Source organism: Lotus japonicus, chromosome 6 (genome assembly GCF_012489685.1).
Source record: "Lotus japonicus ecotype B-129 chromosome 6, LjGifu_v1.2".
NCBI lineage: Eukaryota > Viridiplantae > Streptophyta > Magnoliopsida > Fabales > Fabaceae > Lotus > Lotus japonicus.
In genome coordinates, this window is record NC_080046.1 from 62,482,532 (window position 1) to 62,497,995 (window position 15,464).

Genomic DNA, 15,464 nt, shown 5'->3' on the forward strand with positions numbered 1-15,464 from the left:
ATGATGAAGTCTCTTGTACATATACACATTTAATGCTTAAAAAAACACAAGTGTGCTTTACATACATATATATATAATATATATACATAGATATAGATAGATAGTTTTAGAGACATTGAATTATTGTTTTGAACCATAAAATGAGTCTCATCATAACTTTATTCTGCTTAATATTTTTGTTATCAAACATGTTCTTTTTGCGGAGGATCACAGTGACATTTGCATACTCCTTGAAAGCATTTCGCAGAACATTCAACGAAGCATATCACATGCCCACAATCCTTAGTGCTTTGACAGACCACTTCATGTGCACTAACCTGGGCCTTAAAACCTACAAAAAGTCATTCACATTATGAAAACCTTAATATTATTGTACACGATTTTACATAGCATGAAACCAAGCTAATTAATGTACACATACTACTTAAATTTTTAGCCTAGCTGATTATTTATTTGTACAAAAAACAAGAAACATAGAGAAATACCATGTTCAGATGTGATGAGAAATAAAATTGTGAAGCAAAGAAACAAATATGAAACTTTAACTTTCATTGTGCGCCTGAGAATGAAGTAGTTTTTTGTGAATCAATGTGTTTTGCAAGAATTCAGAACTGAGTTATACATGACTATATTTATAATGACATGAAGACTATGTTTAGTGGTATGAATATGATAAGAGTACATATGACAGAGAGTTGGATAAGGGGATGATAGGATAAGATTATGATAAGATCTTATCTTATCTTGTGTTTGATGTGGACAAGATAATTATACGATATGATATAAACAATTAAAGTTTATATTTTTTCCAAATAACGACATCATTTTATTATTAAGAAAAAAACTTAAGTTGAGCACATACTATTTATAATTTATTTTTTCTAAATTAATAATCTTAAAAAATAATTATGATAGTATTTTTTTTATAAAAAAAATTGGTTACAAAAGGAATTTTTTTATTTTTATAAATGAGTCTAAATATGGTTTTGTTATTAACTAAAACAAATTATTTTTCATTGAATAGTCCCTTTAAATTGATTCTAAGTAACAATTGATTCTAAATTTGCAATAGAAAGTTATAAATATTAGGATTATTAAAAGTTCAAAAAAAATTATTAATATTATTTATTTTCAAATTATTTAGTATTTAAATTGTAAATTAGCCTGAAAGTAAAATAGTTTTAAGTTGTTTTTTTTAAAGAAAATAATATTATTAATTGGAATCAAAGCATGAGGACAATCCTCTCAAATAAGAGAAAATTAGTCATATTTCATATTAATAAGTCAATGTTTATATTGTTAGTTAATAATCATTTTAAAATTTTAACATCATAATATAAGTTAAAGAATTAATACTAACATGTGATTAGAAAAAAATGTTTATTTTTATGCGAGTAAGACCAATACCTTACCCATTTGTATTTGTTCATTTTTTGATTCAATTTATATGTGTAACTAAGTAATTTTAGATTTATAGTACAACTATACTTGATAATCAATAAAATAAACGTATTATTAAAATTAATATTTTTACATTAATAAATTAAAAATTATGAAAATATAAATATTCAAATAATATTATATGTGGTTGGGTTAAAATCTATAACCGTCTCTGAACTTTGAGTGAGTTTTGAAAACCGTCCCTCGCCGGAAAATTATCTGAAAATTAGATATTCTTCTTCAACATCTTTTTCTCCTTCATCAACAATCAATGCTACCAAACGTAAATCTCATTCTTCAAACATATGGGAGCATCGTTCAAATCAAACTTTGGTGTATTCTTAACAGAACCGCTGTTAAGCTTGCAAGGCACCATTGCGTCTTCGACATTTACCCATTTTCTTCTTCCTTCTTTCTACTATAACCTTGCAAGATTTATGGGTTCAAAGGGGGTTTAGGGTTAATTTGGGGATTTAGGGTTAATTTATGATAATTGGTTAAATAAAATAATTATGATTTTTTTAAATTTTAAATAATATTTTTTTTACACGTAAGCTCATTAATTGACGTGGATAGCCACGTAAGCACGTTGGCCGGACCTATGGTGGCCAGAGGGATGGGTTCAAATTATTTTTAATAGTCTAATGATCGTTTTCAAATAATTTTTCGGTGAGGGACGGTTTTCAGAACTCGCTCAAAGTTCAGGGACAGTTATAGGTTTTAACCCAAAATATAATCCTCTTTGCAAAGAGTGTGTTTAATAATCCAAGCCTCGAAGGCCTTTGTAGTTTGTACTATCTCAATAGTCTATTAGAGCCTAATTACCTTGTGGGGGTTGTCCCCACCTTTTTTTTTTATTAAATTTCAATAATATATACATGATATGTTCTAAAAAAAATTAAAATGATTCATACAAAACAATTTGGCTATGGCTATGTAATAAATAGAAAATTACTGTGAACTTGATACTTTTTAGCAACTATTATGACTCTTTAAAAATAAGATAATACTAAACATTAAGTAAATTTCTGAATTAAAATTATATAAAAACTTTTTCTAAATAAATATTACTTTTTTGTTGGTTGTTGGGCTTTTTTAAAGTTGGGCTAGACTTTTAGTTTATTGCTTCATTCTAGAAGAAGCTTTTAACAAATCTTACTTAATGATAATGTTTTTATTACTATCGTTAATGAAGAGTATATTTATCCTTTTAGTAAGTAAAGCTATAAATTAAAGCAAAAAAGCAAAACAAAATCTTAAGACATGGAAGTATTTGAGGATGATATATTTGATATACCTAATTATCTCAACATTTCAACCTCTTATTACAATAAATAGTTTTAGAGACATTGAATTATTGTTTTGAACCATAAAATGAGCCTCATCATAACTTTATTCTGCTTAATATTTTTGTTATCAAACATGTTCTTTTGGCGGATGACCACAATGGCATTCACATACTCCTTGAAAGCATTTCGCAAGACAATTACCGGGGCATATCAAATGATCGAAACAATCCTTATTACTTTTGCAGACCACTTCGTATGCACTGACCTGGGCCTTAAAACCTGCAAAAAGCGATTCACATTATCAAAACCTTGATATTCATTGCACACGATTTTACATAGCATGAAACCAAGCTAATTAATGTACATATACTACTTAATTTTTTAGCCTAGATGATTATTTATTGGTACACGAAACATAGAGAAATACCATGTTCAGATGTGATGAGAAATAAAACTGTGAAGCAAAGAAACAAATATGAAACTTTAACTGCCATTGTGCGCCTGAGAATGAAGTATTTTTTTGAGAATCAATGTGTTTTGCAAGAATGCAGAACTGAGTTATACATGGCTATATTTATAATGAAAAGAAGACTCTGTTTAGTGGTCTGAATATGATAAGAGTACGATATGAGAGAGAGTTGGATAAGGGGATGATAGGATAAGATTATGATAAGATCTTATCTTATCTTGTGTTTGATGTGGACAAGATAATTATACGATATGATATAAACAATGAAAGTTCATATTTTTTTCCAAATAACGACATCATTTTATTATTAAGAAAAAAACTTAAGTTGAGCACATACTATTTATAATTTATTTTTTTCTAAATTAATACTTTTAAAAAATAATTATGATAGTATTTGTTTTATAAAAAAATTGGTTACAAAAGGAATTTTTTTTTATTTTTATAAATGAGTCTAAATATGGTTTTGTTATTAACTAAAACAAATTATTTTTTCATTGAATAGTCCCTTTAATTTCATAATATATAAGTAACAATTGATTCTAAATTTGAATTAATTTTCAAAAAATGAAGTAGAAAGTTATAAATATTAGGATTATTAAAATTTCAAAAAAAATTATTAATATTATTTATTTTCAAATTATTTAGTATTTAAATTGTAAATTATCCTGCAAGTAAAATAGTTTTAAGTTGTTTTTTTTAACAAAATAATATTATTAATTGGAATCAAAGCATGAGGACAACCCTCTCAAATAAGAGAAAAATAGTCATATTTCATATTAATAAGTCAATGTCTATATTGTTAGTTAATAATCATTTTAAAATTTTAATATCATAATATAAGTTAAAGAATTAATACTAACATGTTATAAGAAAAAAATGTTTATTTTTATGCGAGTAACACCAATACCTTACCCATTTGTATTTGTTCATTTTTTGATTCAATTTATATGAGTAACTAAGTAATTTTAGATTTATAGTACAACTATACTTGATAATCAATAAAATAAACTTATTATTAAATTTAATATTTTTACATTAATAAATTAAAATTTTTGAAAATATAAATATTCAAATAATATTATCTGTGGTTAGGTACTGAAGAAGAATAGAAAATAGTTATCGTATCATGTCAAAATAAGTTCGAACCCACCCCTCATGATAAAATTTGCACATGATAGAAAAGATAGGATAAGGGACAAGATTGCATTATCATATCCGGTTAGCACAACAAACATCGGATTACAACAAAATAAGATTACATTATCCTATCTTGTCTCTTTCTTGACCACCAAACACATCCTAACATTTAATAATATTTTTATACTGATATAAATTCGTACAAAACTAGTAGCCCATGTAATAAATAAAAATTACACTGAATTTGAAACTTTTTACCAACTATTATGTATCTTTGAATATAAGATAATAATAAAAATTCAGAAAATTTGGATTAAAATTTGATAAAAAAAACTTCCTAAATGAATATCATTTTTTTTTTGTCAAAAAATGAATATCATTTCTTGTTGGGTTTTGGTGTTTTTTTAGTTGGGCTTGATCATTTTTTTTTTCATTCTAGAAGAAGCTTTTATCATATATGAGGGAGTTGTTCTCATTCCTTTATTCAGATAAATATATCTCTTACTTTTGAAAAACAAATGCAATGAATAATATATAGAAATAATCTTTGAACATAATCGATTGTTTTGCTTATGTGTCATATGCATAGTAAAATTTATCATAGTAAAACATAAATTGAGTTATTGGAGATAGATTTGATAATAATATATTTTATTTCTTATATATAATTTTATTTTATTTATGAAAAATATTTTTATCATTTATTTATTGATCTTCATTTTTTGAGTTAACGCTTTAACTTTTTAAATTAAGGAAAATGCTGGATTGTAAGAAATGAAATGCAAGAATTAAAAATATCATGAGTCGCTTGTTTTCCCCAAAATGGTATTATAATAATAATGGTTTGACTTTTAATTAAACTTCAGTGAATTTTAGATACTTGTTCATTCTTATGTTTCGTAACTTCTACTTTCGTACTAAACAACATGGCTGTTAAATTAATTCATGTTTGTTACTTTTTTATATTCACTCGTAATAAAAATAATAAGTATTGTTACATTGATTTTGGTTCCTCTTAAGCAACAGTAACTTTAAATGGCCAACTAGATGAGGGATAAAATACATGCAACTAGACGTGGCTTGGATTGATTTGATGGTTGACCATATAATAGTTTCATATATATGGTTTGGTTTTAATATCTGCCAAAATTGATAATTAGTAATTAAATAATTTTAAAAAAAGTTAATTTACATTATACAATAACTTAAAAAACTTCTTGAATTTTGTTATTAAGCAATCAAAACAAACTAAATGAATTAAAAGAAACTAGATTCGGCGATGAAAACGAAGACCTGAACCATATGTTCTGTTCAGGACATGCCCCCAGGCCCGAGCCTTGTGGAGACAGTTTGAAGCTATCTTACCTTGCATTGAAGGAGGGCAATCGTTTCAACAGTGGCTCGTTGGGACTCTGATGCAACGTGAAGGGACACTGGCTGTCGCGGTAATGTGGTGGAATTTGAGATGGGGTAACCAGCAGGTGTTCGAAGAGGAGGTTTGGCATATGACCCAAATCCGGAGGAACGTGTTGTTGGACGTGGGAAGCTGGAAAGGGGACGCGACTCATCTTGTGTAGATGGCGAACGCATCGAGCAATAGCAGTGTAGGTGCGAGGTTGGCATGTCCTTATCTCACTGTGGATGGGAGTTGGGATCTAAGTCCAACTATGAGGAGGATGGGTGGTGCCAGTGTTGTCAAACTCGCGAGTTAACTCTTAAACTCGTATGAGTCTACGTTTCTAGGTGACAAAAACGAGTTAACTCGCAGGTAAACTCGAAATTTCCTTGACTCGAGCAAACTTGTGTCAAACTCGGTAGACTCGTACAAACTTGCGAGTTTACTCCGCGTTTACGAGTCAAGGAGGAAAAATGAGTAATATTTTTTAGCGCAAGTTATAAAGAGAATTGCACCCCAAAAAACCCAACAAAACAAAACGACCAAGCAAGGAAAACCCAACAACACAAGAAATATAATTATTTATATTAAATTTTTTACACCAAAAAATGTAGTTATCGATATGGTAAGGGATTATTTGGGAGAAGTAAGAACGTATGGTTGTGAATGAATATTGCATTGGACCACTCCTCCTTGGAATGGCTCTGTATTTTCATATCACATCGATCAGGTGGGCAATGGTGATGAGTACCTGGTATGCAATCCGGCACTAAAGTCAACAAAACATAATGAAAATAAGGATAGGGTTAGAAAGTAGTGTGTACATGGGGTATGCCCATGGTGTGTATTTAATATTTATATACTTATTGTATATCAAACCCGGGAGGAAATCAATGATATGATAGAGATATGCCAAGATATAACAGGTATTGTCCAGTAAAATAAGATATCACCTTGATTCAAGAGTTATTATGCTCATATGCGTGAGAAGTTGCCGATATTAGACCAAAATACACGAGCCTACAATTTTATTTCGTAACACTTGCCCCCTAATTCTAGTATTTGAGACATTAGGATGCTTGGGGTATCAAGTTCAACAACTACAAAACCATAATATTTCACTTGAGAACAATATACATGTATGATGATATTCAAAGATGTAAGTCTCTTAATTGTGAAATCTAACCAGAAATTGTATCAACGATATTTCCAACAAATAACCAAGTGCCAAGAAAGATATCCTTCAAGATTAACAAATAAGTTTCACCAATAGAGCAAAGAGAAAACCATATAGCTAAAACATCAATCATAAGGTTAAAATTAAGCTGATAGGTGAAACAATGTGTAGTATATAGATATATATGTATCAAAACGTTAAGTATAACTAGTAATGACTAATGACCCAATCAGATTCAGCTGTCTTGTATATTTATAGGATGCGTGAACCTACAAATTTAAAAGATGAGTGCAACTTGTATATCAAAATGCTGAGAACAAAATACGAATGATTGTGCTGCAGGCAGCAATCGGTTGAATTCTAAAATGAAACAAGTGCTTTTTCCCCCACAATTATATATAAAAACAAATAAAGCCATCTTATATGATCAAGCAACATAATTTGTTAAGTTCAAATTAGATTACCAAAGACTTGAACCTCAAACAATACAGCAATGATAAGTTAATAGCTGAAAACAACAGATAAAATATGAATTGAGACCTTAAACCGAACCGAACTATATAACTTGACCTAATGATGCAGAGAAATTGTGCTACAACATGTATGTCAGGAAGCCTCTTGACAAAATAACACAAAGGTGATAAAGCACCAAATAGGCCTATCAGCAAAGCATGATAGATGGCTAACAAACAAGTATTGATGATCACAGCAACCCATATGGTTCCAATTGTCAAATGCAACAAGTTTCCATTCAGGCTATGAATCAATCCTATAGAATCAACTAATAGAACTAGATAAGCTAATACAAGTCAGTGAAGTCACAAATTTAAATTTACTATTTATTCAGATCTTCAAACCCAAAATAGGACAGACGCATTTGCATCTATCTTATCTTGGTTGATTTTTTTTCTCTTCATACAGCTTCAACAGCTGAGAAGCTTCATCCTCAAAACAATTCACAAATTTCTGCAAGAACATATCATCAGTAAGTTTAAACGCTGTAGGCGATTTAGCATCCTTAATCAAACCTCTACTTTGAAGAAATTGCAAGACAAAAGCCCTGGGAATAACTCTTTTCTCCAAGCTCAACGTAAGAAGTATCGGTTGCTTGGCAAGCACCAGAGAGTCCCAACCCATGTGGTTGACCCAAAACTCCATCACAGACTCAATTTTCTTCTCAGATGCCTGCATGCACCATGGATGTCTCACAAATGCTGAAACAATAACTTCTTCAGACCAGCCCCATTTCTTATACAAATCAGTCTTCCTTTGCCACAGGGAATCGTTCATCATCTTAGCAATCACTGCTACAATGAAAAATGTCGAGGCGGGGTTGAATCCTAATCTCTTTACTTCTTCCACTGCCTTCTTAATGATAGGATGATGCTCACTGACGATATGACCCCAACGACGAAGTATAAGAGCAACTTTTGATTCAGGGACACCATTCTCAAGCAGCATTTGAACATTAATGGATGGAAGCTTAGAATAAATCAAGCAAGGACAGTATTTTATAGAGTATATAGTGGACTCATCAGAAACCAAGAATCTTTTGAGGAAATCATAACATGGGGTGATGGTATTTGCTAAGCTCTGCTTCAAGACACTGGGATTCTTGGTCACAATCTGCACAAGGTCGGAAGTTGAAGCACCCTTTGAGAGAAGGAAGTTGAACTTTGGAAGAATGGATTTGATGGGGTCGGAGGAAAGAAGCTTTGGGTAGCTTTGGATGATCTGAGATAACTGAGGGTTTGAGAAGCCATGGGTTCTGAACAAGGCGAGGACAGAGTCGGGTCTGTCTGAGTTGTCGAGACGAACTCGGGTGGAGAGGTTGGAAGCGGTTTCAGGGGAGAAGGAGAAGTTGTTGATGAGGTAGTTGGTGGTGAAAGAGTGTTGTTCAGAAGTGGAAAAGTGTTGAAGAAATGAGGGAGTTCTGATGATGGTGATGTTGAGGTTGGAGCAGAGCATTGCTCTGCGATGGAAAACACCAAACATGGTGGAAGAGGAAGATGAACAAAGGGTTTGTGAATAGAGAATTAGAAATTTTAAGCTCCTGGATAAAAGATTAATTTTAGAGATTTTGGGAAAAACATAAGTTCATTTATGTTTGGCTCCATAAATATGAATTTTAATTGAAAAAAACGATTTTCCTAAAAATAAGCTGAAACAAACATAAAAATGAGAAAAAGTGATTTTCCTAAAAATAAGCTGAAACAAACGCAGTCTAAAGTAGCTTCTCCAAATAATATACTTTCAGCTTTTTGTAAAATAATGATTTATTGAAAAGCTGAAACAAACGCACTCTAAAGTAGTTTTTCCAAATAATCTACTTTATACTTTCAGCTTTTTGTAAAAAATTGATTTATTGAAAAGCTGAAACAAACATAAAAATGAAAAAAAAAATGATTTTTTCTAAAAAAAGTGAAACGAATGCACTCTAAAGTAGTTTTTCCAAATAATCTGCTTTCAACTTTTTGTAAAATAATGATTTATTGAAAAGTTGAAACAAACGTAAAAATGAAAAAGTATTTTTTTTTTCTAAAAATAAGCTGAAACAAACGTACTCAAATTAGCTCTTTTGCTATTGCTTAAAAAAAGTGATTGTACTTTTAAAAAATAATCGATTTTATTTTTTACGTAATTTTTTTTGAAAAATGAAAATTTATTTTAAGTTTTTCAACAAATATTAAACGTGATTTTCACTTTAAAAAGTGATTTTAAACTCTTTGTATATAAAAGACTTCAAATAAAAATTTGGGGTATTTTTGACTATGTAACACGGAACTAAAGTGTCCTGTTTTAGGAGCTCTTAGGAGACCTCAAATTTTACCATATAACTTCACCTAATGTTGCAGAATAACATGCAGCCTCTACTCTCTAGACAAAATAAAACAATTGTGATAAAGTGCCAAATTTAGCAATTGGAAAAACAAGTTAGATGACTAACAGCTTAACAAGCAAAATTAATTGTTATGATCAGATGATAACAATTCACAACAACGAACAACCCATATGGTTCCAGTTTTCAAATGCAACAAGCACTTCCCTTGGTAAGAAAACACATACTGAACAAACAAAATTAAATAATAAATAAAACTCTTGATGTAAAATAAATTTTGCAAATTTGAAGTAGGGGCTTTTTTCTGATAAAAGCTTGCTGACTTGAATTAGTTACTGGAGTTGTACTTTTCAAATTCACCTCAAATGCCATGAAGGGCTTATTGCAAAGTTGACAGTGAAGAGGTTTATTGAAACTTCCCTGGAATACTGATTTCTATGCAAACAGAAGCAGCAAACGGTACCAAAAGTCGGTCGGCCGCCATTAACCCCCTGCTGAGACGGTGGCCTAGATGGTTGTTGCTGTGGAGGAGGATTCAAGTTTGTGAAATTGGGCCGGTCACTGGTTTGCTGAGATGGTGGCCAAGACTTTTTTTGCCGCTGATGATACTGCATTGCATTTCTGTTCATTTGATTCCTGTGGAACGAAGATCGTTTACCTCTATCCAAAAGCACTGTTTGAGCTTCCCCAATCAGCTTAAATGCAGCTTCTGCACCAGCAAACTTGTTCTTGTCAGGATGAAGCTGAAGAGCAAGTTTCCTGTATTGCTTCTTAATTGTTGCATCATCGGCTGTCGCCTCAACTTGAAGTATTTTATACCAGTCTATCAAGCCACCACACAATTTCTGCTCAGCTGAGCAATGCACATCACAAACAACAAGCATTTGAGTGATATTCTTCAAATCAGGATATAGGTGCTGAGCCTTAAGGGCAATTCTTCGAGCACCTGCGAAATCCTTGCTTTCCATCTTCTTTTCAGCAATTACTTTGGCTCTTAAGACCTCTTCTTTATTGCATTCCATAAAAAATCCAGATTTCAAAACCTGACAGCAAGCTGTGTTATTGCTAAGGCCAAGCAAACTGAGAAACCAGCTTCATTTAATTTCTGAAATAGCATACTTTTTATAACTCGCGTGTGTGCATCGTGCGTGAGTGGCTCAAAGTTCAGTTTATGTATTGAAATGTTATTTAATTTTGGATCCCTAAAATTTTTGTGCAAGCTCCGCCACTACTGACATCAATGAGGGGGTTGTTGATATCATAAACAGATTACCACTCATCACATTGATGTGTTGGTATAAATGTCAGAAATTTTCAATTCATTAAAACAATAGCAGTGCAACAGATCACTATAAGTAGTGTGTTTGTGAATTAACTAGGCACAAAACAAGTAGAATATCTACTCTTCAAAACATGCAATTTTTCTTCAAATTACCCCCCCCCCCCCCCTTTCCTCTTTTCACTCAATTTTCATGTTTATGGAAACTAAGCAACCACAGACAGAGAGTACAGAAAACCAATAAAACTGTAAGAAAACAGCATTCAAAACGATTCCATCCTAAAAAAAATCAAATGTGATGAAGTGCCAAATTTAGCAATTGGAAAAACAAGTTAGATGACTAACAAACAAGTAATCTATGATCAGTTGATCACAACAACGAACAACCAATATGCTTCCAGTTTTCAAATGCAACAAGCACTTCCCTTTGAGCTGAAGTAATATCAATTAATAGACTCAGTAAGCTAACACAAATCACCAACTTAAATTGACTATTTATTCAGAACTCCAAACTCAAAATAGGACTAGGCAGTCGCATTTGCAACTGTGTCATCTTGGACGATATTTTGTCTCTTCATACAGCTCCTTTTTTTCTCTTTATACAGCTCCAAGAGCTGAGCAGATTCTTCCTCAAAACAATTCACAAATTTCTGCAAGAACATCTTCTCAGGAACTTTAAACGCTGCGGGCGATTTAGCATCCTTAATCAAACCTCTGGATTGAAGAGACTGCAAGAGAAAAGCCCTAGGAATAATTATTTTCTCCAAGCTAATCCAAAGAAGCACCGGGTGTTTGGCGAGCACCAGAGAGTCCCAACCCATTTGGTTGACCCAAAACTCCATGACAGTCTCAATTTTCTTCTCAGATGCCAGCATGCACCATGGATATCTCTTAAATACTGAAACAACAATTTCTTCAGACCAACCCCATTTCTTATACAAATCAATCTTCCTCTCCCACAGTGAAACTTTCATAGTCTTAGCATTCAATGCAACTATGAAAAACTTCTTGTTGGGGTCAAACCCCATTTCTTTTACTTCCTCCACTGCCTTCTTAAAGTCAGAAGGGTCATGTCTTTTCAATAAATAACCCGAACGACACAGCAGAATCGGAACCTGTGATTCAGGGACACCATTCTCAAGCAGAGTTTGAATATTTTTTTCTGGGTGCTTAGAATAAATCAAACCAGTGCATGATTTTATAGCCTCTATGGTGGATTCATCAGAAACCAAGTACCTTTTGAGGAAATCATAACATGGGGTGATGGCATTCTCCAAGCTGTAGTGCATGAGCCAGGGATCCTTGGTGATGATTTCCACTAGATCAGAAGTTGAAGCACCCTTCGAGAGAAGGAAGTTGAATTTGGGAAGAATGGCGGTGTTGGGATCGGAGGAGAGGAACAGTGGGCGGGTTCGGATGATCTGAGATAACTGGTGGTTTGTGAAGCCGTGGGTTCTGAACAAGGCGAGGACTGAGTCAGGTTTCTCTGAGTTGTCGAGACGAACTCGGGTGGAGATACTGGAAGCGGTTTCAGGGGAGAAGGCGAGGTTGTTGATGAGGTAGTTGGTGGTGAAAGAGTGTTGTTCTGAGGAGGAAAAGTGTTGAAGAAATGAGGGGGTTCTGGTGATGGTGGTTTTGAGGTTTGAGCAGAGCAATGCTCTGCGATTGAGTAGACCAAACATGGTGGAAGATGAAGATGAAGATGAAGATGAAGACAGGGTTTAAGGTAACCTAACGGCAGAACCGCACAAGAGGGTTTTAGCTGCGCATTTAAATGTGTATTTTAGTCCCTAGAAGTGTAGTAAATGTTGATTTTAATCCCTCATCATTTTTTCTTACTTTAGGGCCCGTTTGGTGGTCAGGAGAGGATATGATAGGATATGATATGTGAACAGGATATCAACAGGATATGATAAGAGCATGATAGACTCTTATCATATCATGTGTAACACCCCGATTTCGGTGGCGTCACTTTAGTAACCAAAAGAAAATACTTAAGCGGAAAAAACGTGAATTATTTTTTTTCGACAATATAACTAACGACAGAAAGCAATAAACTTCCCAACAAAAGATAAAAGAAACTACTATACAACTATATATACATGCCTCGCTAAATACAACCACGTCACGAGTAACCTCCAGTGACGGGTGACAGAAAGAGAGTAACGCCCGAAGGCAATATGTACAGTCCAAGGTAAAAATACTGTGTCCGCAACACTAAACCTCAAAATCTGAGAACAAGTTGGCCCAGCGGCCTAAGAAAAGACCCCCTAAATCCAACCAGCTCTCTGTGATCTCCATAGGAAACCACACAAAAAGCTACCGGTAGGAAACTACCCTGTCCCCAAAACTGAAGCATGACGGTCAGAGCATCGACACTACTCCTACACTATCCCTACCCGAGGAGCCCACACTAGCACTCGATCCTACACGCTAGCGCGGTCGTCATCCGAATCTGCATCCAGGACGACTAAGTCGACATACTCAACACTGCCCTCTCTGTCCACCCTAATGCGCTCCTGCACTGGCCTCTCGGGCTCGGGGCCCGGAACGAGATCCGCGACGACAGCTGCAGCAGTAGACGGACTAGACTCCGTCGAAGCCCCACCTACTGGCACCTCCTCAGAGGGGTCCTCATCATCCGAAGGGGATGGTGGCGGTGGAGGTCCTCCCAAGCCGGGTCCACAGTGTACACCTGGAGGCAGGTTGAAGCTCACTATGTGCCTCCTCATCACCCCCTCCGTCAAGCGTCCGAATCGGTCGACACGGTCCTCCATGACCCGACCGGTGTAGGTCGCACGGTGGCCCTCGGGATCGACCACCCATGCACCTGGGTCGTCTTGATCAAGCATCTCGTACCTGGTCCCCCCCGAGGGGCTGACCATGGTAAACCAATCCCCCATACTCATTTGACAAATGGCGTAGTCCGCCCAAACACACACAGCAGACGCGAGGGTCAACTCCAAAGAATTATATAATTAATAAAACCAGATATAATTATAGGATAATAAATACTTGCCTCTCAGGCTTATAAGTTTTGGGATAACTTCCTAGGGTTGCATGTATCACAATGAATATAAAGAACCATAAAAACAAGTAGCATACCTCAAAAATAGGATAAACAGTTACCAATCACACTCAGCAACTAAGTCAGCATGTATGTTGCATGAAATGCAATGCTGGGTAACAAAATGCATTCCGGAAGAAGGATGGACATCAACGAGACGGCCCTAACACCAGCCACGGTGGGTACCTTCCTGCTCGCGTGTCTCTTACACCACACAAAAGTAGTCAGATCAGCAGTGAACCCGTAGGTCTGCCATTCCGTCTGCTACTAAGGACCACCGTAGTGTCCTAAATATGGAAATCCGGGTCTTATGACCATTTTGGAATCCACCGAGGTCCGGTATCACGCCGTGTATTAACCTCAAAATGAGTGCATGAATGCAAGTGATTAGCCAAACAACGTCTCCGACCTCACCCGACACGTCGTCACGTGTTCTAGCTAACTTATTGTCTCTAAAAAGCCTACCCTAAGGCAAACGTCGATTCTGCGACAAAATGAATTAATCAAAAGAAGAAGAAGATACTTTGGAACTCATGGTTCCCGGCTAAACTTTAGATAGCCAATCAATAAACTGCTCATCGAGCGAAAAGGTACCGAAGTACTTGAAAACTTATAATCTCCGGCTAAACTTTAGATAGCCAAACAATAACCTGCTCAACGAGCGAAGGAGTACGAATGTACTTGAAACTCATAGATTTCCTCAAAACTTGGACTCGACGACACTTCTCATATTTCCAAACTAATACTCAGGCTCTATGCTCTTATCTAAGGATGTTATTATTGTTCAAATGATTTAGAAATTGATTAATGTCTTATGAATTTCCGTGATAAAATAGATTTCATTTAATCTTATAATACTTCCTAAGAGTTTTCAGAGATCCCATAATCTCAAATAATTCCCTGAGAAGGTCTCGATCCATTAAAACATAACAAGGTCCGAACTCCGTTCGTCCTTCTAAACTTTCTCAAAATCTCATAAAAATTTGGCATGACTTGCCCGCAATCCTCACTCCTCAGAATCTCAGGTGCACGTGGAATAGCATAAATAAAACAGCTCAGTCAAAAGCATAACAGCATATTCCAACACATCCTAAGTTAACCATGTAGCACATAGCAAGTGAATCATTTAGCACACAATATCATGGCATCAATTACTCAACAAGGTCGGCCGAAGCCTCAGAGAACAATTCAGACATTTAGCAATTAAGTGCATAACACATAAATCAAGTCGAACTTGTCGACACCTAAAGCATTATCTAGTAATTCAGAGAGTAGCCCTCACCGGTGGGTCTTCCAGCTTCTTCCTCAAAATGTTCTTCAAGCTCTTCTCCTTGATCTCTGGGAATCTCCTCAAACGAACCTTAAGCAAAA

General features: G+C 34.4%; 3 protein-coding genes across 3 annotated transcripts; all 3 read right to left on the reverse strand.

Annotated features, from left to right (window-relative positions):
- Window positions 1-7,796: 7,796 nt before the first annotated feature.
- Window positions 7,797-8,903, reverse strand: LOC130725747 (uncharacterized). Its single transcript, XM_057576950.1, has one exon. It carries the CDS (start codon window positions 8,901-8,903, stop codon window positions 7,797-7,799), a length of 1,107 nt encoding a protein of 368 aa, XP_057432933.1.
- Window positions 8,904-10,103: 1,200 nt separating this feature from the next.
- On the reverse strand, window positions 10,104-10,769 carry LOC130725749 (uncharacterized). Its single transcript, XM_057576951.1, has one exon. The coding sequence runs from the start codon at window positions 10,767-10,769 to the stop codon at window positions 10,104-10,106; it is 666 nt and encodes a 221-aa protein (XP_057432934.1).
- A 451-nt stretch (window positions 10,770-11,220) lies between these two features.
- On the reverse strand, window positions 11,221-12,776 carry LOC130726920 (uncharacterized). The gene has a single exon (XM_057578241.1). It carries the CDS (start codon window positions 12,706-12,708, stop codon window positions 11,551-11,553), a length of 1,158 nt encoding a protein of 385 aa, XP_057434224.1. The 5' UTR covers window positions 12,709-12,776; the 3' UTR covers window positions 11,221-11,550.
- Between the last annotated feature and the right edge of the window lie 2,688 nt (window positions 12,777-15,464).